This window comes from Choloepus didactylus, chromosome 6, assembly GCF_015220235.1.
Source record: "Choloepus didactylus isolate mChoDid1 chromosome 6, mChoDid1.pri, whole genome shotgun sequence".
Taxonomy (NCBI): domain Eukaryota; kingdom Metazoa; phylum Chordata; class Mammalia; order Pilosa; family Megalonychidae; genus Choloepus; species Choloepus didactylus.
In genome coordinates, this window is record NC_051312.1 from 145876465 (window position 1) to 145902726 (window position 26262).

The 26262-nt window shown below is 38.8% G+C and overlaps 1 protein-coding gene across 2 annotated transcripts in view; it reads right to left on the reverse strand.

Moving 5' to 3' along the window:
- Positions 1–26262, reverse strand: part of CDON (cell adhesion associated, oncogene regulated) — a 116139-nt gene that overhangs the window by 32029 nt on the left and 57848 nt on the right. For both annotated transcript variants that reach the window (XM_037841902.1, XM_037841903.1), the window contains exons 9-16: positions 21280–21578; positions 18850–19024; positions 16578–16709; positions 13163–13366; positions 10981–11162; positions 10395–10494; positions 3995–4117; positions 67–288 (exon numbers count right to left, since the gene is read on the reverse strand). In XM_037841902.1, coding sequence (XP_037697830.1) covers positions 67–288; positions 3995–4117; positions 10395–10494; positions 10981–11162; positions 13163–13366; positions 16578–16709; positions 18850–19024; positions 21280–21578 — 1437 coding nt within the window. The remainder of the gene's footprint in view (positions 1–66; positions 289–3994; positions 4118–10394; positions 10495–10980; positions 11163–13162; positions 13367–16577; positions 16710–18849; positions 19025–21279; positions 21579–26262) is intronic.

Here is a 26262-nt window from a genome sequence, read left to right on the forward strand (position 1 = left end):
AATATTTATCCTGACGGTATTTTTCTACCCATCCTTAGGAAAAGAGAACTATTTATGGCTACTCACTCTGTAGGGGGCTCTGCTGGCAGTTCCTCCACAGGCACATCGCGATGAAAGCCAGGAGGATGAGGACCATGACTCCCAGCACGCAGCCGACGATCAGGTACAGCATGTCGCTGCTCCTGGCGGGGCCGGCGGCCGGCCCAGCATTTCCTCCACCTCCTGAAGGATTTGGGGGGGTGCTCAAGTCTTTGACGGGATACTCAGAAGCTCCAGGAACACGCTTCACTAGTTGAAATGTAAAGGAAAACATGATGTCAGAGTGAGTGCCGACCCTACGAGATGGTTTACTCTCTGAAGGAGGTCTGGTCAGGAAAGCAAGCCAGGCTGTTTACACTCGTTACCGGGGTGATCTGAGTACCAGCGAGTCACCAGGAGGGCTCAAAAGTTTAAACCTGATGGGCAAACGTTTTAGGTCTTGGAGAGCATTAGCCCACACATTTTAGAGAAATCACAGAAGCAGAGAAGCATACCCACTTGGTCTAACCCAAATCGCCGTATGATTATCTGCTTAGTTGTACTTTTACAAGACTCCCAAATGGGTTGAATATGATTGACAACTTATGTATGGGGCAAAAACGCATTTCACTTTGAGCTGAAAAAGACTCAGAATTAGATATTTTGTGCCTCCACCATGTGATCAATAGTAGAAGATATGACTTTGGACTACTTGAAAATTATATACCATTCCAAAAACCTCGTACATAATACTAAGCATTCCAAAAAAGAAAATTTTTGGAGTCCACGTAAATGCAGTGCTTTTACTTAATGCACTGATATTCTGGGTAATAGCAATAACAAAAGCAAATAGCAGGATAGACTTAAACCGTGTTCTCTGTTCCCCAATCACATGCTCTGAATGCTCCAAATGTCATGTAAAGGCAACAGAGCAGAGTGGTTGAGAAGGTGGTAATGGGAGCCAGGCTGCACAGGTTTACGTCCCAAGTCCACAACTTATTATTAGACTTAACCTCCACAAACCACAGTGTCTGCATTTGGAAAACGGAGACGCTAATAGCAGCTCTATCATAAAGCTGTGATGAAGATCAGATGAGTTCATCAGTGCAAATCACATGGACATGCTCAATCAGTTTTGCCGTTATTAGTTCTTACACTATATTTCCTGCTACAGCTCTTAACAAGCTACAGCAGCAAAGTGGTCTTATAAAAAATTTTCAAAAAGCAACATTAAATTCAGGTTCAACTTGCTAGCAACTACCACCATACAGAGAACAGAGCTGAGGATGGGGAAAGGAGAGGCCGCCTTTCAAAGGAATGAGCTCTCTATCATTGGGATACTCTATCACGAATGCTTGGCAAAGAGGTTCTAAAGATTTCTGCTTCAGGTGGTAGGTGGGGTCATGGAACTGTAAGGTTTCTGCCAACATGAAAGAAAACAAAAGTTTTCCAAGGCAAAATGGATGTGACAGAGAGCATACACTAAAGATCCATGATGACTCACAGGGCAAGTCCTTTGGATTTTTGCACTTTTTATTTACTCTTAATTTATTCATAAACTTGCCAAGCTTGATTATCTGGTCTCTGACCCCTTGCAAAAGTTAAAAACTGAGGACAGATGGCTTGCGGTGAAGGGTGCGTGAGGCAGACTCATTAACCTCAATAAGAAGAGACAGTTAAGAGTCTGGTAGGAAAAGGAGAGATGAAAAACAAAGAGAAATCGAAGAGCTAAAGAAAACATCATAGAAGTCTAAGCTCTTGAAGGGCAGAGGAGATGGCTGGCCTTCAGTTCCTCATTACCAGGTGCCATTCCCGAAAAACTCACTGAACTAACAATGAAATCATTGATAATAGCAACCTTTAAAAAGGTTAAATTATATATCATATCTTCTATTTAAGCAGGCTGGGAATTGCATAACACATTTTAGAAAGCCATCCAAAATGGGCAGTTACCATTTCTAAGAAGTTTGTTTGTTTTTCACTGATCTGAAAGTTTTTCATGTATTCCCCAACAAACTCAGAAGATGATGCATACTGTTACAAACACAGCCATACTACTATACTACTAAAAACCCAGATACGAAGTTGTTGCTTATGTTGTTTTTTGTTTTGCCTACCTAGACTCTGGTATGGCTCAAGGACAAAGAAGATCTATTTCATTTCTGTTTAATTTTACTCATTATCACAGCCCTCTGTAGAGGCAAGAAATGACCACTAACATATCCCAGTGTCTGGCACAAAAAAGGCTCTCAAAATATATAAAAAGACACATGTAGACTAAAAAAGATGGAATTAAATCTTGGCTTTGTAATTTAACCTGAGCCTCAGTTTCCTCATTTTTAAATAGGTGGAGTAGAATCACCTGCAGCAGACATTCCTGGCTGCCCACTCAACAGCCATGCACTGCTTCTTCCATGTAGCTGAGCCCCAGTGCTGCTTACACCGCAGCCGAACCCACGTAGCACTGGAGGAAACCCTGATGAATCATGCCATTCCCATGCCTGGTTTGGGGGTAGCCCATGGTGAACGTAAACTATGGACCTTAGTCAATAATCATGTATCAATATTGGTTCATCAGCTGTAATAAATGCACTGCACTAATGCAAGATGTTAATGATAGGGGAAACTTTTGTGTGTGGAGGGTACACAGGAACTATCTGTACTTCCTGTGTCATTTTTCTATAAACCTAAGATTGCTCTAAAAATGAAGTCTATTAACAAAAAAGACAGAGGGAAACACAAGGAGGATCCAGTCTTCTCTTTTCTGCCAGACATTTCCACATGTAGTAGGAAGCCCGGACCTGAAGCCAGCCATGAGTGGTGGGGGTCTCAGGACCCAGCTGGTAACCAGAAGGTGGCAAAGGAAACCAATGGGAAGTACCGGGTCCTCAGTGACAGCAATGATACTGAGTTAAACAAACTTAGAGTTGGTCATCTACTTCTGGGCTTCTTGTTACGGGGAAAATTCATTTCCTCATTGTTGAAGCCAATTGAGTAGGGATTTTTCTGACAATATATCCCTCAAAGTCATTGTACTTTTATCCACGTGTGGCATTTTCTGTTTTTAAATATGGTAACATTATATAGTTAATCTACGGATGTCACAGATCCATGTTTAGGTAAATAGTATTTGTGGTGGTTTGGAGCTAGGTACCCAAGAAAACCATGTTCTTAAACTTAATCCTTTCCTGTGGGTGTGAACCCATTGTAAGGAGGACCTTTAGATAAGGTTACTTCAGTTAAGGTGTGGCCCACCTCAATCAGGATGGATCTTAATCCTGTTACTGTTTTATAAGCAGAACAAAATTCAGATGGAAACAGAGAGAGAGGGAAAAGCCAGAAACTGAAAGTCGACAGAACCCCGAAGAGCAGGGAGAGAGCAGAAGAAGCCGCAATGTGCACGGCCACGTGACAAGTTAAGGATCAAGGATCGCTGGCAGCCAGCCCCAGAACACCACAGTCTTCTGGGAGAAACAGCACCTACCTTCATACTTTGATTTTGCACTTCTCCTAGCCTCAAAACCATGAGCCAATAAATCCCTGTTGTTTAAGCCAACCTGTTGCACGGTATTTGCTTGAGCAGCCAAGAAAACTATAACAGTGTTATGCACATCTTTCATTCAAAAAACCACTTTAAACACAAGCAGCACTTTCTTTAATATTCTTAAACATTTTTTAATATTCTATTTCTCACAGAAATCTCAGAAAGTAGTCAGAAAATATTTTTATTCTCTTCGCAGAGAAAGAGAAGGGAAGTGACTTAGAGTTACACAGAAATTAATGAACAAGATTAATGCTTAAATAAACTATTTTTAAGACAAGCATTGAGACTGTCTAAATGTATGCACCTAGAAAATGGTCCAAAGTAGAAATGTCTTTAGGTAAATATATATATCTACAGTCAGAAGGAATCATCAAGAGTTTGGGATTCTAGCACCATCCAGGGAAAAAGTACAAATTCTCACCCCCCTCCTACCTTTGGTTTCACAGATCATCACGTTACTGAACTCGCTCTCTCCCCCTTCGTTGAAGCACTGCATTTTAATATCATAGGAGGTTTCTGGCTGCAAGTGGCCGATCATGTGCCACTGCTTTGAACCTAGAAAGGAAAAACACAAGTTAAACTTTATATCCTAAATGACAATGTCACTATCATCACTTAGGGTTTTCTGCATCTATCACCTTATAATGCAATCTGTACAATAAAAATATATTTAACATAAGTATCTTAGTAATGTTCCACAAATAGATAGCATTTCTATTACAAGGCATGAAAAAAGTAATAAAGAGAAGAGAAACACTGAATTAAAACTGTATATGTTTGTTGATAGAGTATGAACTCAATTTCACTAAAAAAAATTAAGGGTAAGTCAGTCTTAAAATATATGTTAATCTGATGCATAGGATTAAAAAACAAAACAAAACAAAAAACCTCAAGTCCTTTGAATAACTTTTTAGCCCAGCAAGTCAATCCACTATATCCACCAACCAAACAGCAACACTATTTGTGAGATCAACAAATGGTGTTGTACCCAAACCAAGAGACCACTTACAGAAAGGCCTCACCCAAGCTCTCAGCTCCATTGTCATGGAAGCAACATGAACTGACAAACAAATGCCTGGAAAAATTCCTTTTAATGATACTGAGAATAATCAAAAAGCAAAATCTACTCTGGGAAACTCTCAGCTATTGCTCACTATTTCTTGTCTTTTGAGTCAGGGTCTCCAAAGGACACAAGTATCTCTAATAGAAAAATTGTCATCCATGGTACACAGCCAACATTCATTTAGAAACACTCCCAAATCGAACACTCCAGTATAAATCCCACTCCAGTTTTACTTCCATGGACCCGTGACAAACTTTAATAAACAGGGACACTTTTGCCAGATTTAATGAACTCTTCAAGCACTTTTAATCCCTCTTAGTATCTCTTCAAACTATTTCCACTGTTTCTTAAGAACTCAACATCACCACCAACTGATTTATAAGAATTAATTACAAAGGAAGAGAAAAAAACAAAACAAAACTGCACACACCCAAGTCAAATCTACTTGGCTGACAGGACCAATATCATCAGGCTCCTTTCTGAGACACATGAAACAAAATACTTCAATCCGGAAGCACAGCCCCCCTTTCCAGATCACCAGTACAAAACCCCTCATTCATATAGACCCATACTTTATAAGAAAGAAAATCTGCTTGTTTTTTAATCAAGGGCCTTTGAAAGTCTCAAGCAGGAGGAATTCTAGTCCCGAGAGGACCCAAAAAGAATCTTGGCTCAAATACTGGCTGAAACTATAATAGACTTATTTCTAACCCCCAAAACTTTCCACAAGACTCCTTGATTTTCTCCACCCTTAGGTCATTTCTGATCAGGCTTTATACTTACCAAACCAGGTTTCTGAAATGTTACCAACAATAAAAAGGAGTTAAAATAACACATATCTTGTTAGATTAATATTCAGTTGTTATGGCAGTTTTCCCAAAGGCTAACTGGAAATATTAGCAGGAAGATGGAATTTTTTTTTTTAGCAATATCGATGAATAAGACAAAGAAGTGCATTACTAGTTTAAAACCTACCAGCCAGCATATCCTTTGGTTAAGAGGAAATTTTTTCCCAAAGGGTATTTTAAAAAAGGTAAGGATTTACAACAGAGAGAAAGCTAGATTAAAGATCAAAAAGACTGGTACTACTGTGGATGACTGTAGGGTGTGTGAATATATCTCAATAAAACTGTATTTTAAAAAAGTAAATGAACAATGGGGGGAGGAGTAGAATGGGATGTTTTGGATATTCTTTTTTATTTTAACTTATATTTTATTTTTGGAGTAATGAAAATGTTCAAAGACTGATTGTGGTGATGAATGCACAACTATATGACGATACTATGAATAACATTGTACACGCTGAATGATTGTATGTTATATGAATATATCTCAATAAAATTGCATTTAAAAAAAAGAAGACTGGTACGTTGATTTATTTGGAACTCAAACCAAAGATCCATTAAAACATTCATCAGACAGCAAGAATGTACTGGAAAATGTTTATGGTTGATCAAAATGTGGAACTTAATTCAGAACACAGAACACACAACTTAAAGAATATAATTGTCCTTCTTTTACTCTGTTCTTTTAGAATTCAACTGAGTTTCAGCTTTTTTTCAAAAGCTTAAAAAATTTTGGGTCAATCCTCATGAAACTTCACCTTAAAAAAAACTTCCCATGCAAGGGATGAATACTTTTGTTTCTGGGTTTGGGAGAACAGACCAATAGTTTCTAACTGCCTCAAAAAGAATTTCAAATGCATAAACCTGAAAATAAGGAATAAGCAAATTACACAGCAGAGTGAAGCCCACTTAAACATCTAAATGCTCAGTGTATTACATTTATAAACAAGCTCCCTGTGAAACACAAGGCAAAATTCCCACTTGCAGATAACACTATGAGAGACAAAATCTTCTTTAAAATAATTTCCTAATTCTAGGCTCACTGTTCACACTACAGCAGTTTGTAAAAGTTCAAAGATTTAACTAGAAGAGAATAAAGTTTTAAAACTGTTTACCCATGAGTATTTCTATAGGGTAGAATTAGGAAGGGCGGGGACGAGAGAGAAAAAGAGACAGGTACTCATTTTACGTATGTTTGCCTTCTTCAAAACTGTTTTATAACAAATGTTTAACAACAAAAAATTTAAAAATAAAATCTGACGCCCCTCCTCCCCTCACCCTGCTAAACTAAAATGAAGAAAGCAGAACTGTCACTACTATCATCTTTCCATTTCTTTTTTATAATCTTTGTACTGAATTAATATGCATATAGAAAAGTGCACAAATTCTAATTGTACAGCTGAATAAATGTTAACTCGACTTACCCATACCTCTTACCTATGTCGAGAAACAGAACATGACTGGCACACCAAATGACCCCTCTGCAACCCTTCCAGGCACCACTCTCCCCAGGGGTAATTACTGTCTTGACTTGTAAGAACATAGATTAGTTTTGCCACTATCAATGATCTTTTTTCCATGTTTTTTCCAATTCTTTAGGTTTAAACTAGATTTTAAGGACTAATTTTCTTCCAACTTTTCCAAATTGAGAAAAGAGGAACAATCATTCCTTCGCTCAACAAATATTCATTGAGCACCTACTATGTGTCAGATATTAAAATTCAGTCCACTAAATTTTTCATGACAATAGGCAAAAGTAATTCCATTGAACAAACATTAAAAGGAATGCTACAATATTTAAAGAAACATGATATTAGCATATTCACGGTAATTTTTTATGACTTATTTGTAACAGAAACTATACGTGATTATTTGATGTCCAGAAGTCATACGAAAATAATTTTGGCCTAGGGCATTTATTATTTCAAAGAATCAGAATCTTGGAGTGCAGAAAAGACCTTGCAAGAAAATCCTTCATACAAAAGAAGCATACCTTCAAGATACTATTGAAAAAGAGGCACCCAGCCTCTACTTAAATACTTCCAAAATTAGGGCGTTTATTACTTTGTGAGGGAACCCGTTTCATTATGCAGCTACCTTAGAAAAAGTTTTTCCTTGCACTATTTCCTTGTAACTCCTCCCTCCCCCCAAATAACTTAGCTCTTCTTCCACATAATAGTCCTTAAATATTTGAAGACGGTTGTCATGTTGCTTCCCTTAGTCTTCTTTTTACGAGTCTAAACATCCCTAGCCATTCCATTGTTCTTTTCAGACTCCACTCACTCATGCATTCATTCAATAAATGCTGAACACCTCACCATTATAGGGGCTGGGGATACAGTCGTGGGAAAATAAAAGGTCCCTGGCCCACAAGGAGGTTAACATTTAGTGGGGGAGAGAAACTTTAAGCAATTAATTTCATACATCCATATCTATATCTATCTATCTATAAGCACACACATATACATATATATTGAAAACAATGATGAATTCTATGAAATCAACATAAGGGGTACGATTAGAGATTAAAATAAGGGTGCCTGATGTAAACGGGAGGGGGTTGCCAGGAAGGGTGCACCTGAGGAAGTGACACCTAAGCACTCAACGGAGAAAAGGAGGAGTACACCTGCACAGAGTAGGGAGAGAAGCAAACTGGCCAGCAGGAACTGCCGTGCACAAAGGTCCTGAGGCCAGAAAAACCTTGGTGCACACCAGGAAACTGAAAGAAGGCTGGTGTGGGAAAGGGAGAGGGTCATAAGACCTGGTGCATGGTGTAGGCAGGGGCCAGCCAGATCGTGTGGCGCCTTCAGACCATATGCAAAATTCCAGATGGAATCTTAAGTGCAGTTTCAACACCCTTCCCCATCTCAGCTGTTTTTTCTCTAAGTGCATTCCAATTTCTCAGTATCTCCCTAAAAGTAGGTAACACGCTTAAGATGTGGTCTTTCTCACCCAGGGGTAAATCCCCCTGGGCAACAAAAGAAATGACTCCTGGAGATGAGCCTGGACCCATCACTGTGGGATTGAGAGGATCTTCTTGACCAAAAGGGAGAAGAGAGATGAGACAAAATAAGGTTCCAATGGCTGAGAGATTTCAAACGGAGTCAAGAGGTCACTCTGGAGGGTATTCTCATGCTCTATATGCATATCACTTTTTAGTTTTTAGTGTGCTGGAATGGCTGGAGGGAAATATCTGAAGCTGTCAAACTGCAACCCAGTGACCTTCATTCTTGAAGATGATTGCATAACTATGCAGCTTACATGGGGTGACAGTGTGACTGTGAAAACCTGGGGGCTCACACTACCTTTATCCAGTTTATGGACAGATGAGTAGAAAAATGGGGACAAAAATTAGATGAAGAATAGGGTGGAATGGAGGGGATGGAAAGTTTTGGGTGCTCTTTTTTTTCTTTTTTTTTATTAAATTCAGTTTTATTGAAATACATTCACATACCATACAATCATCCATGATATACAATCCACTGTCCACAGTATGGTAACATAGTTATGCGTTCATGCGTTCATCACCACAATCTATCTCTGAACATTTTCCTTACATCAGAAAGAACCAGAACAAGAATAAAAAATAAAAGTGAAAAAAAACACCCAAATCATCCCCCCATCCCACCCCATTTGTCCTTTAGTTTTTATCCCCATTCCTCCACTCATCCATACACTAGATAAAGGGGGTGTGATCCACAAGGTCTTCACAATCACACTGTCACCCCTTGTAATCTACATTATTATATAATTGTCTTCAGGAGTCCAGACTGCTGGGTTGGAGTTTGGTAGTTTCAGGTATTTACTTCTAGCTATTCCAATACATTAAAACCTAAGAGGTGTTATCTATATAGTGCATAAGAATGTCCACCAGAGTGACCTCTCGACTCCATTTGGAATCTCTCAGCCACTGAAACTATTTCGTCTCATTTTGCATCCCCCTTTTGGTCAAGAAGATACTCTCAGTCCCACGATGCCGGGTCCACATTCATCCCCGGGAGTCATACTCTGAGTTGCCAGGGAGATTTACACCCCTGGGAGTTGGGTCCCATGTAGGGGGGAGGGCAGCGAGTTCACCTGTCGAGATGGCTCAGTTAGAGAGAGAGAGGGCCACATCTGAGCAACAAAGAGGTACTCAGGGGGTTGGGTGCTCTTTTTTGCTTTTGTTTTTATTTTGGAGTAAGGAAAAGGTTCAAAACTTGATTCTGGTGATTAAGGCACAACTGTATGATGAAGTTGTGAATAACTGATTGTATACTATGGATGACTGTAAGGTGTGTGAGCATATCTCAAACTGTATTAAAAAAAGTAAATGAATAATGAGGGGAGGAGGGGAATGGGATGTTTTGGATGTTCTTTTTTATTTTAATTTTTATTTTATTTTTTGGAGTAATGAAAATGTTCAACGTTTGATTGTGGTGATGAAAGCACAACTATATGACGATAGTGTGAACAACTGATTGTACACTTCAAATGACTGTATATTACCTGATTATATCTCAATAAAACTGCATAAAAAAGATGTGGTCTTTCTAATATAGACTTCAATGAAACTGTTCAACTGAGACTTCTAAAAAAAAACATGAGCTATAAGTTACAATTGGTTTTTATACTCAGGAGTCACTATTTATTTAAACAAAATGGAAAACAAAAAATTTTTTCAGATGAACTACTGACAAATCCTATTTCCCACATACACTTTTGTAACTGGCTGTTTCTGAAACCAATAGATAGGATATATATATATTAGATGGGGAAATTTTTTTCCTTTGGGATAAAATTGAATAGCAATAGTGCATATGCCATTTCATTTTATAATTTCATTTTTTACTGAATCTTAACATGGGATGATGTTGCTCATATTTATAAACCTTCTCCCTCTCAAGCTCCTTTTTTGGGATTTCAGCTTGACAATGGGACTTACCTTCTACAACATCCCTCTTGTAATCACTGTCATTGTCACTGTCTGTTGGCCGGTAATAGATATAAAATCCTTGAATGGGTGTGTTACTTGATGGAATGTACTAAAAAAATAGAAGCAAAGACTTGTCAAAAACAAAAACAAATGTAACTTTCACATCCATTAATGTTTATCTCTGCAGTATTGTTCTTTCTAGCTTCATTTCTCAAACATTTTTGATGGCCATTTTTAATTTAATTCAAAAGTTTTCAATGATATATTCAAAGGTATTAAGAACATTTAGCTTACTGAAGGGCTAAACCAAAATGAAGCAATACACTGCACCAGGTCCCAAGGAAAAAAACGACATTTGGTACAAAATGAGCAAATCATGAAATGGCAATAAGGTAACAGCACTTGGATAAGAGCCGAGGAGAAAATACTTTTATTTTTAACCTTACCCCATTTATAATATGTGCCTTTAGACAAACATCCTTGAATCTCAATTAAAAGTTAAAAAACTTGCTGTTCACAGTTACATGTCATTTAAGATATTAATTGTTAGCATGACCAAAAGAGAAAAGATTCCAATGAGAAATGTTTTACTCACCGTCCACTTCAGCATGATCTGAGTATCACTGACAGCTTCTGTGTATGCAATGTGAGGTCCAGCTACTGGACGGTTGGAGAAACGATTGGGGAACCCAGCTACTTGGTAAGGACGAGATGCTGAACTCCGGAAACTCTCACCGTAGTGGTTGATAGCAATGACCCTGAATTTGTATGTAGAACCTTTGGAGTAAAAATAAACATAATTTTTTAAAAAAACAGTAAAAAGTCCACTGAAGAGCAAGTATTCAAAATATGACAGTTGTGCTGAGAACGTGTCCACAATAACGATAACGTACTCTAAAGCATGAGTGGCAAATGGATTTCAACCCACTCGCCAACTTCAATCTGCTGGTAGTGGCTGTTGAACGCACGGAGTGTTCAAGATTCCAAGACCTTATAAGGACTCACTGGGAAAGAACGCTAGAAAACCCCAATGAGGTCTGACACGGAAGGGCATGGAGGCATCTATATTCTTTTTATCAGCTGGCTCTAAAGTCATTCCCATCAAAATATAGTATTAATTGAGGTATCTGTCCTGTAGACTAGACTTTTTTTTTTTTTTTTTTTTTTTTGCTTTGAAAGAAACAACTGAAGCAAAGTTTAATATGGTGAATACATTTATGAACTGAGTGGGTGACGGAAGATGTCATTCTCACTCCACTGGTAACAAGGTAACAGGGACAGATCTGAAGAGCAACAGAAGGAATTTATTTGGATTTGGATGGGATATTAAGAACTTAAAAAAAACCAACAACCCAAAACTCTAAGGATTGTTCTGAAAACCTGAATCTAAAGAATAAATTAGAATCCCAATGAAAGTTTCCCAACAGCTCAAAAATAATCTTTTTTGGGCTTATCAAGACAAGGTTTTCAATCTGTAAAATGTTACTTAGCTTCATCCATATTTAAAACTACTACCTTTTCACAACCTATATGTTCCTATGCTCTTCAAGTCACTTGGTTAGATGAACAGAAGTTATTTGCTACTAAAGTACATTTCAAACTCCATAAACAAAAATGGTCATGAAATTGAAACAAATAAGGGTAACAGAAGTTTACTTGTGATTACTGCTTTAGTTTAAGGTATAATTTCTTTCATATCATATCAAGGTATGGGGGGAAGGTGCAGTTTTCTTCGTAGAAACAAAACTGAGAGAACAAAGAGGGGTTAAAAGGTGTTCTCATTTCCACTGAGTAAACCTGTGCTGTCATCATCAGATCAAACCATTTTAGTCAAATCACAATTTGACTATTTTGGCAATTTGAATATTCCTGTTAAAATATTAACTCATAGAAAAACATGCACTCACACAAAGATGTTTACCACCACACTATTTCTAACTGTCAACAAGTAGAAACGATCTAAAACCCAGCAATGGTGAATGGGTTACATAAATTATGGTAGTTATATCGTAGATTACACAGCTTTTAAAAATTGAGTTGTTTGATTCTTGACAATTATATACCATATAGCTTTTATTGTGTGACCGTGTGATTGTGAAAACCTGGTGACTGACACTCCCTTTAACCAGTATATGGGTAGATGAGTAATAAAATGACAAAAAAGAAATAATAAGGGGGAGAATGGGGATGGGATGGTTTGGGTTTTCTTTTTTATTTCTTTAAAAATTTTTTTTTTATTTTAGAGTAATGAAAATGCTCAAAAATTGATTGTGGCAAATGCACAACTATATATGTACAACTATATAATGATACTGTGAGCCACCAATTGTATTCTTTGGATGGATTATATGATGTGTGAGAGTACATCTCAATAAAATCGCATTTAAAAAATTTAGCTGTGAAAAATTTTTTAATGATATTGGAAAATGCACAGGATATTGGACATGATATGCACATGATATTGGAAAATACACAGGATATAATCTGGGTAAGGATGACACGAACAATATTTATGGCATGATCCCGGTTTGCATAAAAAAAGAAAAAAGGACTAGGAAGAAATCTTCCAAAATGTAATTAATGGGTAGAATTCCAGTGACTTATTTTCTTCTTTATATTTTCTTTTTCTAAGTTTTCATGCAATAAGTATGCATTACTTACTTTAAGAATTAGAAAAAAAATACAAGATTATTAAAAACATGCATCTGAAGTCAACACTGATGGTAAAAAAAGAAAAAAAAGAAAAAAAAAGAACAGGAACTGTTTGAAGAAACTACCTGGTTCTAAACTACGAACTTCCACAGAGAGCTTGGAAGGAGGGATATCTTCAGCAGCCACCAGCCACTCACTACTCCCCATCCGCTTGTACTCGACCTTGAAGGCAGTGATAGGGGAGCCCCCATTTGCCCGAGGAATCCAAGTGACGTAGACGGACGTCTCTGATGCAGTGGAGACAGTGGGCCGGTCTGGCGCCTCCGGAACTGAAAATGGAAATGTTCCTTCAGTAGAGCAGGCAGCAGAGCCAGAGTGACCCAGACAACCTAAAAGCTATAAATCCCGAGTCTAGTTTTATTAAAGATTCTTCACCAACCCTTTTGCAGAGCTAATAACATGAGTATCTTCCAATCCTCAGTTAAAGGCGCTAATGGGAAATGAGATGAGCAAATATGGGCATGAAAAGCAAAATAAGCTATAGACTTGATGATTCGCTCTGAAAAACTGAAAGTTAATGAGTATGATCATCATTACCAGGCTATTTGGGGTTCCTGGCTAGAACAGCATCAACACAATTATTATTGGGAACTTCGAGTTTGATTATGGTTATAATTTATGATGTTTTCACAAATGTGTTCTCATGTAAATGGTTTTATCAATCTGCTGTTGGCAGTTACTATTATGTACTATCTTAACACATTTCAAAGCTACAGTAATGCTACTCCAAAATACAGACTGGAGGTGGTAAATAGAGACAAAACTTTCATAAAATCAATACTGTTAATAACAGGAAGAAAGCATGCTGCTCAGAATGAAAGCAGGAAGACAGGGTAGTTGTTAAATAATTAAAGAAACATGCTATCAGAAAAGAGATCATCATCCACAGGAATATGGAGAAAAAGTGGGTCTGAGAACTAATATTGAGCAGTTTTCAATTAGCACTGCCAAAGGGAGGGGATGTCCTAACCCTCAAATAAGACCATCTAGATCTGGGGCAGGTGGAAACATCAGGCTCTTCACCCATTTAACTCAGGTACATAGAGCTGCTTTTGCAGAGCTAGCACTCTCATGGTTACAACTGGTTTCCCACTCATTTCTTACAAAGAAAGAATGTTGAAAGAAGGAATCTGGTAGCAAATTAGGAAGCTGCCATTCTGGTTGACATTAATCACCAGCGAATTCTGTAAAGGGGAGGTGGTTCTTGAGAGAATGGCTATCTTTGGGCATGCAGACCATCAAGCTTCTAGAACTGAGACACAGCCTGTCCAGGAGTCCTGCCCTTGCCATGCACCCCAAGCATCACCCCCTGCCTCAACCCCTCTTCAAAGCACCTTATGAATACATAAGGAAGGAAACCATGTTGACTAGGCCCTTGTTTGGAGAAAATGATGGCATTTGACAACAAATTGCTTGAAGGATAACAAGAGGAATATATTCAAAGCAGGCAACTTTGAGTAATACTTACTGTATTCCTTTCAAGTTAGAAAGCAATGGAAACAGAATGAATAAGACTATTAGTGAATCTGGCTTTTTTATTCTAGACAACCAGACAATGTCCTTAAGTTGTATCATGTGAAGTTAAAACTCATCAAGGAATACCACAGATCAAATAACAAAAGAAAATTACTAGGAAAAATATCTCTATAGAGAATATCTTCAATATCTAAAAGTAAAAGAAATAGCACATGACAATTCACAAGGTGTAGAAGAACAGTGCACTCAGAGTGAGAAAATCTGGATTTGAACAGCAGTTCTACTACTTTCTGGATGACCTTAGGCTAATTTCCTAACCAACCTGAGTCTCAGATTCCTAACTTGTAAATTAGATGTACTGCCTTCTCAAGAGGTTGTTGTGAAAAATAAAATAAATAAATAACTTCTATGGCTATTTCTGCTTGGATAACACCAAACTCATGACTTCCAGACCTGAATCCATAACCTTCAAAAATCCTTATGATCTACCCCAGTTGTCTAAGCCTAAATAACCAGGTTTCTCCCTGTCATTCACTGTGGATCCAATCCCACTAATCCGTGAAATGTGTGCTCCTTCTCCATTCACACTGCCACTATCCCTATTATTTCTCCAGTCTTATCTTCTGCCTATCCTCCCTTCCCCCTCTTTATAATCCTTTAGGGTTCTTTATAGCTTTCTGGAAAAGAGTCAAACTTTCAGTTTATTATACAGCTAACTGCCTACCACACCCTAGCTTCATTTCCTGCAGCACCAAGTCACGCTACATGAAATCTCTAAAGGGAATATATGTCATTTGTTGGTCTCTGCACAGGAGCTGTCACTGCCCAGAACACTCTTTTCCTGTGTCTCTGGATAGCTGTATCATTCTTGTCCTTTGAGGATTGGCTCAAGAGGCTAAGGGAAGCCTCTCTTAGCACCATTCGCCTCCTCTACTCGAAGCGGGGTGACTTGGATATTTCTACTGTGGTTCTGTGATACCCAGGTCTGCTCTCTCACATATGGGTCCAATCACTGCTATTGATCTGCCACTGTTACCGTCATCTGTCTAGATCACCCACTCCCCTGTAAACTCCCTGTAGGCAAGGAAGATCTTTCCCCTGCTGCTCCAGCTTTCAGGACAATGTCTCCCACAGTTCATGCTAAATACATAGTAATGGTTTTGTTTCTCAGAGGTCAGATTTATTCATATGAAGTTGATATCCACATATGCAATCTGCTAAAATGGCTGAAATGTTCCTCAGAGGTGAAAGCACTTAAGTCAGAGAGGTATTAAAGAGGCAGAGGCACCCCAGAGGGGAGTGTAAACTGTTACGACCCACGTCTGTATGAACCCAATTCATGGAAAACTGAAAAAACGTGGGAAAGAAGTCTGAAAGTTCTTAGAACTCAGCAATGAAATCTTAAGTCTCTCCCAGATGTCATGACACATGAGCACAATCACCAAAACTACATTGTTCCAACTGTACCACTAGCAAGTGTGAAATTTAAATACTAAAATGCAGCCTTTGGAAAATTTCACTGCCAAGACATTTAAAAATCAGAAGATTGATTAGATACAGCAATAAAACTGAGCATGACATGCACTCTTTCAGTAAAAACAACTAACTCTTACCATACATAACACCACACATCTGGATGCATCACCAAAAATTTTTTTTTATATCTCAGAGAGAGAGATTTTCCAAGTTCAAGACATAAATTTGGTTTCCTTTGCCAGAGAGGAGACAGGAAAACCCTTTTCTTGAGTTACAAAAGTTATAAAAAGTTAGTACCAGAAATCTTTTGAATGAGTTTATTAACTTAAGCCTAAGCGTGATACTGGGTTAACAAGATATGAATATAGAAGATTAAAAAATAGCTGAAATAGGACTTAATGAGAGCTATAGGGTAGGGCATAATTTGAATAATTAACACCCCACTCTACCTCAACCTCCAAATAATCTGAAGCAAGGCAGTAACATTTGTAGACACACAAAATGAAGATGACAACGATTCTTCTTTACCTCCACTATGCCTAGAAGAATCTGTAAGCACCACTCCGAAGTTGGTATTTGCAGCCTCCGAAACAACAGGATGCTTAGGGATGCCCATGGGTGGAGAGGATGACTGGGTGTTTTTTGATGATGTTGTTTTCTCTAGAAATGTTAAAAACCAACAAACATATACTCTAACACATGCTTATGTATACTAAATAAAAGAGTACTGTGAAGCTTCCAATGGCTTATAAAAATAAATATACTTCCGCAGTGTCTAAACTTCAGACCTACGTTGCAAATATTTAGCTAATCAGAGGATCTGACTAAAAAACAAATTACTTTGTCTTTTTCTAGTATCTTTAAGGGAAAGCTGAACTGTGTCTTTCACCCTCATACTAGCTTTAGTTTATATGTTCAAAAAACAACACAGGGGAAAAAGCCAAGACTCGAGTGAAGATTTTCAAATGACTAATCTGTTTTCCTTTTTATTGTATACATATTTTTTCTTTTTCAGAGAGGTTGTTTTGCTTACAGAAAAATCATGCATAAAATAGAATTCCCATAAACCACCCTATTATTAATGCCTTGCATTAGTGTGGAACACTTGTTACAACTGATAAAAGCACATGTTTATAACTGTACTATTAACCATTAGTCCATGGTTTACTTAGGGTTCACTGTTTGTATAATACAGTCCTACGTTTTGCTGTTGCTGTTGTTGCTTTTAACTTTATTCTAGTAACATATATGCAACCTAAAATTTCCCCTTTAAACCACATTTGAATATATAATTCAGTGCTATTAATTACAAACACAATGTTGTGCTACCAACACCACCATCCATTACCAAAACTTCTCCATCAACCTAAACAGAAATTCTGTACAATTTAAGAAAAATATGGAACACTTTACAAATTTATGTGTCATCCTGTATACATTGTTCCATTTTGAGTATATGTGCTGCTGAAGCAAGCAATGCACATACTCATTAATTCTAAAACATAAAATCCATTATTAAAGAGTTTTCTCTGGGTTTCTTCAGTATTCATGGGTCAGACTCTATAAATGACTAAGGACCAATTGGGGAAATTAACTTAAGATACATTTAAAAAAGAAATACCCACTATTTTTCTGGCCAGTCTCAGTAATTAGAAGAAAGGGTCTTTTCAAAAGCCAATGGATTATTTCTTCCCAATCACCATACCTCCTTTTTAGTATAATGCCATACTGAAACACTCATCGATTCAAATCCCATCTCCACCCACTGAAGTCTTTTTGTTTTGTAAGGCCAAGCTATAGTGGCATACCTCAGAGAAACAATGTCCTTTCTTTGTGCTGCTGCAGTGTTTTCTTTATAAATCTCTTACAGTACTTGTCACATTCTGGTCTCTTTGCTTACATCCTTTGCCCGCTACAGCCTGTCCTCACACCTTATGGCCAGAATCACCTTGTTAAAACATACAGCAGATTGTGCCACTCCTTTGCTCAAAACTCTCCAGTGTTTCTCAGCTCACTCGGAGTAAAAGCGAAGTCTTTGCCATGTTCCACCAGGCCCCGTGTGATCTGGCTCTGTCGTCTATCTCCCTAAGCGCCACCACCCCCCTTACCATGCTCCGATCACGGTGGCTCCTGGGAGTCCCAGGGCACCCCACGCAGACTCCCGCCAAATGGCCTCAGCATGAGCTAGTCCCTCTGCTGGGAAGGCTGCTCCCCCAGGTGTCCACATGGCTTCTACCTCACTGAGGACTTCCCTGACCACCTGCTCAAAACGGCAACAACTCCTACCCCATCCACTTTCCATACTGTCCCCTAATTTATTTCTCTTGCTAACACTTACCACCTACTAATATACTTATAACTTAGGAATAAGTCTCTGCCAACTAGACTGTAAGATCCATGAGGGCAGAGTCTTGTCTGTTCTGTTTATTGCCCAACACACAGAAGGTGTTCATTAAATGTTAGCTGAACTGAATTAAATTTTAGGCATATGTAGTTGTATTTAGGTACATGTCTTAACTTTCCTCAGCGAAGTGTAAGCTCCATTACAAATGGATCTTGTCTGGCTCACCTTTGTTTTCCCTGCAGCATCTACTCTAATGCCTTACATAACATAAACTCTCAAAAGTATTTGTGGAATGAAATAATTCAACCATCCAATGTGGTCCCCAAAAAGGTGCTAGAATAGGCTCATTTAATGAATTTATATATAAGAATCTCACTATCCAAAGGGACTCAGGACCCGTACTAATAAACTGACACCGAGAGCCTGCTGGTCCCTCCCAAGGAAGACAGTACTCACCTTTGCTGGTGCGGAAGGTAAGCATGGCAGGCTGTCCTTCGCCAGCTGCACTCCTTGCCACCATCAAAACTTCATAGAGACTAGATGGCTCCAGCTCGGTTAAATGGAGCTCGTTTTCACTTCCCGGGACCCGTACCGTGTGCCAGCTTCCCACCATACTGACCCCATCATCTAGCTGCTCAAGGGAGAAGAAACCAAAGAAAAACGGGGGATGAAGGGCAGGAAAACCTTTCATCCAAATTTGATAAAAACTAGAATTTATTTGATTCTAGATGAATTTGGGGATGCGATATAGCATTGTAAGAAGAGGCAAGATTTGTTCACATTAAGAAACATAAGGATCCTTGGAAAGTTGTCACTTTTATGTATATCTGTTATATTCTACAATTTAAAAAAAATAAAAAAAAAAAAAAAAAAAAAAAAAAGAAATATAAGGATCACGATGAAACCGTCCAAACATTCACAATTTCCCCCAGAACTCGCCTTGTGCTGGTGCACTAGCTTCGTGCTCAGATGTCTAAGTGACTACAAGTACATGAACAACCAGTTCATTTTAACATGGCAGTGGGCTTTGTGCACTAGTGTTTTATCCCAGGCTCTTAACATTGGGTTGCATCAGGCATACCTCTTAAGGAAGGTTCCAGCTGTTTGAAAAACCTTTAGTAACAAAATATTCTGCCCTCCCACCCCCCCCACCCCCCAAAAAAAGAAAAGACATGTAAAGAGACCTGTGGCAAGAACTCAGGAATTCTCCCTGTAAAAAGACTTCAGGCTCTTCTACTTACCACTAACCAGTCACCTCAAGCAAGTTATTTTACCTTGCAGAGTTGGTTTCCTTTACTTATAATGGAGATAACATCTCCCTTCTTACTGGGTTAAAGGAATAATAAAATACACATATAATTATGTGTTATTGGCAATATATAAGTATATGAGAAATTAAAATATTTATTATATGTTTGTGTGTATCTGCGTGTGTGTGTGTATAATGTGATTAAGTATTACCTATTTCCATGATCTCCCCTCATATCTTGGCACATAACTTCTGCTCAGTATGTGTTGGAAGAAATAAATAAAAACAGAACCAGTCAGTTGTGTCTTGGTTAATGGAACCAAGAGATAGCAGTACATGGAGACTTTAGGGTGTCAGTGAAACTTAACTTTCTTCATCTAAAATCATCAGGTTAGAAACAGTGGACAAACTTTAAAATATCACCATGTTAATTTTTCCAGTTGTTAAAAATATTACTATTAAACAATGAATGTCAAAACAAGTCCTGGATAAAGAAAATTATTTTAAAGATGAGTGCATCCCCTCCCATTTCATTTACTAGTTCCATTAAACAAAGAGAGGAGATTTTTCATTTTGCTCTAATACAAGCCCAAGAAAGGAAAGCATTATCTGAAAAGTCAACTGAGAGAGGATCAAGGCTTTACCAAAATAAATGATCCAACAACCTAAGAGTCTAAGGTAATTAAGAAGGCAATTTGAAATGTAAACAATTGTCAGATTGTACTAGAGGACTTTGTTCAGATTTTCTCTAATAAGAACCTGCTTTATTAAATAAACTGTATTCTAATATCTCAGAGAGAGGGAATTACTTTTTAAAAAGTGGTTTTTACAAAATAAAGTTTCAGTGGCTGAGAGGTTCCAAACAGAGCTGAGAGGTCACTCTGGTGGACATTCCTACTTACGCACTATATAGATAACCCTTTTTAGGTTTTAGTGTATTGGAATAGCCAGCGGTAAATACCTGAAACTATCAAACTCCAACTCAGTAGTCTGGACTCTTGAAGATAATGGTATAATAATGAAGATTACAAGGGCTGACAGTGTGATTGTGCAAACCTTGTGGATCACACTCCCTTTATCCAGTGTATGGATGGATGAGTAGAAAAATGAGGACAAAAACTAAATGAAAAGTAGGATGGGATGAGGGGATGGTTTGGGTGTTCTTTTTTACTTTTGTTTTTTATTCTTATTTTTACTTTTTCTGGTATAAGGAAAATGCTCAAAAAACAGATTGGGGTGATGAATGCACAACCATATGATGGTGCTGTGAACAGATGATTAATCATCTGTGGTGTACATACGATATGTGAATATATCTCAATAAAACTGAATTTTTTTAAAAAAGACAGTTACTTAGAAGCCTGTGAGGGTTCTAATGTTAAATGTTTGATAAAAAATGTCAAGAAATTACTGGATTCTTAGGATCAAACTTTGGGGGAAACTGGTTATACTTCACTCTTATTATTTTTATAAGATCGGTGGATACAGCATAACTGCTGGGCTACCTCCCACAAACTTGTCACTCTGAGTCACTCCTGTTCTATTTCTTGCCACTTCATAAATGTAAAGGACAGTAAGCATATATTATACAACGGTGTTAAGGTGTGAGACGAGGACGATCAATGAGGAGGCATTACCTTCCGATACTTCACAAAATAGGCGTTGACAGGAAGCCCGCCGTCTCTCCCCGACCTCCAGACCAGGTTGTAGGTATCAGAGCTGTGGGTCTGCGGGGGGCTCAGGATGATGGGGGCATCCGGAGCGGAGGCTCCACTGGCATTTTTCTCTGATGCTGACTCCACTGTGCTGGAACGTGACTTCCCGGGAAACGAGCGCACTAACCCAGGTTCCGAACCTTCTCTTTCATCTCTCTCATCATTCAGAGTAGCCTCAGAAGGGGTGACTGTTTCTGCTTTTGTATTTGCTTCAAAAGGAACTGCAGACAGAGGACAGATAGAGCGAGCCTGAAGAAGTTCATTATTTCGGTGTCTTCTACACAGTTAGTGATGTAACCGCCCACACATATTAGTAGCACAACGGGAGGCTCGAAGTTAAAACCGGTAACATGTCAATGTATGATTCATGGAAACATCTAACCTCCAATAGCAATCTTGTGCTCATGGGGGGAGCAGATGAATTGTGTAAAAAACGAATTATATGATTTTATTTTTTTCCTTGCTCTACACTGTTATTTTCTTCTTTGCAATATTAATTTGCTAGTTGAACCTCAGAAGATATTAACTTGAAGAGGCCAACTCCAGTTGGTAAAAGAAACACCAGGTTGGGAATAAGGTGCCATGGATGAGAAGGAATTGGTCGAGAGTTGGGCTTTTGGCTACTGTGCAATTCACCTGCAAAGACACCTCGGGATACTCGCACCCCTGGGCAATCCCCTCCCACACTGGATCCGGCTGGCTCAGTACTCGCTCTAACCAACAGATGGCAGAAGTGAGGCTCTGCCCATTCGGGGCTTAAGCCCTCAGAAGGCAGGGCACTTCCACGCTGTGGACTACCAGGCTAGCCGTGTGGACAGACCACGTGGAAAGAGGGAGGTTCTAGCCTCCACAAAGATGCCAAACATGGGAGTGAAGCCATTTGGGCCCTTCCAGCCCCAGCTACCATCTGGTTACAGCTACACGAGACCCCAAGCAAGGCTGGCAGAACTGCCCAGCTGTCAAGCTAACCCATAGACTCACAAGCAGCAATCAAAGGGCTGTCGTGTTAAGCCACTAGTCTTTGGGGTGAGTAGTTATGCAACAATAAATAAGAAAGCACCTACTCTGTACACAGCAAATGATCTACATTCAAGGGAGATGGCAAAAATTCAACTAATGAAACTACTGGCACGCATAAAGGAAGGGTTTACTTATTTCCAGAATGAGTCCTCTTTCTGCATAGACTTGAAGGCTGGCTTAAGAAACTGCCAACCTGAAGATGGATAAAACAAAGCAGATAGCATTACTACTTAATACTAAAGACATACAGAATATGCAGAAGAAGGTAAGAATAATTTATTTGCACTGAAAAAACAAACAAACAAACAAACAGGTTGCATATATCCAAAGAAAATTAATGAACAGGTTATGTGCTAAGCATTGTTCTAGATATTTAATAAGCAATCTCATTTAATTCTCAAAACAACATTCTTAGGTAGATATTAATACTTCTACTTTACAGATGAAGAAATTAGGGTTTTGAGAGATTAAGTGACAACAGCTGACAGAGTTTAGCAGCACTGCTGTTGTGGGGAAAAAAAATAAATGAAGGCACCATTTATAAAAATATATATATATTGCCAGCACAATATAGCCTAAGGATTGAGAGTTTCGTTTTTCTGAAGTATTATTAACACTGGTGGCAAAAGTCTCCTATTTTTGACTACTTTTGTGGAGGAAGGGAGCGGAGGAAACACCATTTTAGTTTCTTTTCCACAATGAAGTCAGATTCCTGGTAAACGGTGGGGGTGTTTTCAGGAGACCTACTGTACTTTAGTGGAGAATCAACAACAACAACAAGAAAAAAACAGGACTAACAGTGTTGGGTCAAGTCTCTGTTTATTTAAGAGGGAGAAAATGTATCCCAGAAGCATCCTCCCTCGGAAAAAACAAGCAGCAAGTGAGAAAATGATGTAGAAGAAAACAAATTAAGTTCACTGAGACAATTTCAAAATATTGCTTCTGGAACGGCTCTGTTTATCTAGTGAGTCACTGGGTGGACTGGATGTTCAGGGTGTGATCGGGCGCCTGCTAATATACAGAAACGGACAGAGAAAGTGGAGGTAATTAGCTGGGTCTCAGGGCAGTGGAGAGGCACCTTTCAATCACTGATAGTTTCGTGGCTCCTCAGGGCAGTTTACCAAGGGCAAGTGGTCTTTGGTGGTTGAAAAGTTCAGACAGAGGCATGAGAAAAATTCTACGTTGTAGCCTGTCCACTGAGTAAGTATCAAAACTCAACTTTTTTTCATTTTCTACAACTTTTATTAAAAAGGGACTTCAATATAGATTTTCTCTACTATTCCCAGTAATATAATCTGGGCACTCAAAAGATACGAGATACAATTTTAAAAGCCTTCAAACGGAATTTCAAAAGAGTTTTCACATGTTTTACCTCAATTTATCTTCAAAACAACTCTGTGAAAGGGTCGAACAGACAACTAGCATTTTTTGAGGTAGAATGTTTTTTGAATTGAAAAAGAGATTGGTAAACCTTGGCTTTCTAAGTACTATAATTATGGCAATGTAGAGGGATTTAATGATTCTGAGTTGAAACTTACTAAACAAGAAATACAATTGGATCTGTCAAGGATGTCCCCACTAAGACTTCTCAAGCCAGCAATGCCATCCCCAAACTATTTAGGACACCCAGGCTGGCTGCCATTGGATTCCAAAGAGTTAAATCCACACTACAAATATTTATACATGCAGGACCTCTGAAACTAGGGTCTCTGGAAAGAAGAAAAAAGGGAGGGTGGGATCTCTCTCTTTGACCTTGCTTACTGCCGCCGCCACCATAAACAGAGTAAAGGACTAGGGCTGTGACTGTGCTAGAATTTAATAAGGCTCAGATGCCTATGGAAAGAAGCAGGTGGTTATGTACTGTTCTGAACTTTAATAAACTCAGCTGGATCCCTAATAATTATTACAGAGCATGTAAAAGAGGCAGTGCAGGACCACTTAGGTGAGTGAAGCTGATGGGGTTACTCTACAGAAAAATAGTGCTTGTGAAGACAAAATCCTGGGCCAGGGGCTGGGGTACATCTCAAAAATCTAATCTAATTCAGAGAAATTAAAAAACAAGGTAGCTCATGTAACTTCTAAAGGCTTCAGATTTCTCATATTTAAAGTGAGGCAGTTGGACAGCTATGACTACGTCATCTATGTCTTCTTTTACACGCTACTTACATTAAAAAAATCATTTCAGCCGAATTTTACCCAAGCTGCCCCGGCACTACACCTGTCTTGCAACTCAATTTTCAGCAGAACCACTCTTATTTCTTCTTGGAGGAAGAGATATATAAACATACAAACATATGCAGACCTATAACTATACCTGTACTTGTACCTATACATAATTTTGCATATGTTTATACAACACTCAACTATCTTCTTTACTTGAGGATTCTGATACTTACAAAATCAGTAACTATTTTTTCCTCCCCTAAACACTACCACAAGGGATAATTATAATCTAATAATAATTAGACAGTAATAATTATAATCTAAAAATAATTAGATAGCAATAATTATAATCTAATAATAATTAGATAGCAATAATTATAATCTAATAGTAATTAGATAGCAATAATTATAATCTAACACTTAGTATTTCTTGAAGGCTTTCTATGGCCAGACACTACTCAGAGCATCCTACATCTATCAGCACCGTGGGTTCTCACACTAACCCCATGAGTAGGGCACTGTCATCGCCCGTTACACAGATGAGAAAGGAGGTATGGAGAAGTTCAGGAACTTGTCCCGGGCTACACAGCTCCTAAGTGGCAGAGCTGGGATTCTAACCCAGCCTCCAAGCTCAGCCTCCAGATCCCTGCCATCTCTGACGCTTGTAGAGCAGCCCAAGAGGACAAACGGGAGTCCCTGGCCTTCTGTACTTCATCCTACGCCCAGCTCCATGCAGGGTTAGAAGGACCTTGTATGCATGTGAGCAGAAGTGTACACGTCCCAGCTCTGTCTACTCCACCACCACTCCCCTGCTAGAGACCACCCTGTGGCCACCCCTTGGGTGGAAAGGGGTACACATGTTGGTGGCATGGTCCACTCTCTGGTGGATGCACCCGGGAAAAAGACTGGTGTGGAGCCAGACCGTGAACTAATTAAAGCAGGGAACTGGAGGCCCCAGACTGGTTGTCTAGGAGGAATGTGGGCTCTGGCACCCTCATAAATGAGCTCGTCTCCTCGGCCCCATGGACTCTTCAATGTGTAGGTAGGGACCCAGGCAGAAGCCCCCTACAGCACAGGCCCAGGGCAGGGGCTTTGGATACCCAGGACCCAGGGCAGTACAGCCCCGTGATCCTCTGCCTCGCATGTGACAAATACGGCAACCATCTCCAGCAACTGGTTAGTTACCAGGGAAGGCCGCTCTAAATGGCCACTGTTCTAAAGTTCGAACCTGAATTAACTCAAATTTCAATGAATTTAAAGTAATATTGATATTCTATATACCAGTGCTTCAAAAATTATATAGTTTTAAATCATAACTAAAAAGCAGTAAAACAAATAAATTATTACAACCCTATTAGAAAAATAACTTTGGATAAGACAGACTTCATAGTACACAACTTTACATCCTCAATGACAGTCAATCCTTTAGACTTTTCTGTACTTATCAAAAGTTCACCTCCAAAGTGTCAGCAATGACCCTTCCAGTAGCTTAGAAAACTAAAGCTTAATCCAAACAAGAGGACCTATCTTGTTCCCAAATGACAGCTTTCCATTTGACAACTACAAGCTAACAAACACACCAAGAACGCAGACCCAGGTTCATCTGACTCACATGAGCCCAAATACCAAAAAATAGCTCTAACATTTCACTGCTGTCTGAAAAAGAAATGCCCATTTAGAGATTGCTGGATTCGTGACGACAGATTTCAAAACTATTTATCC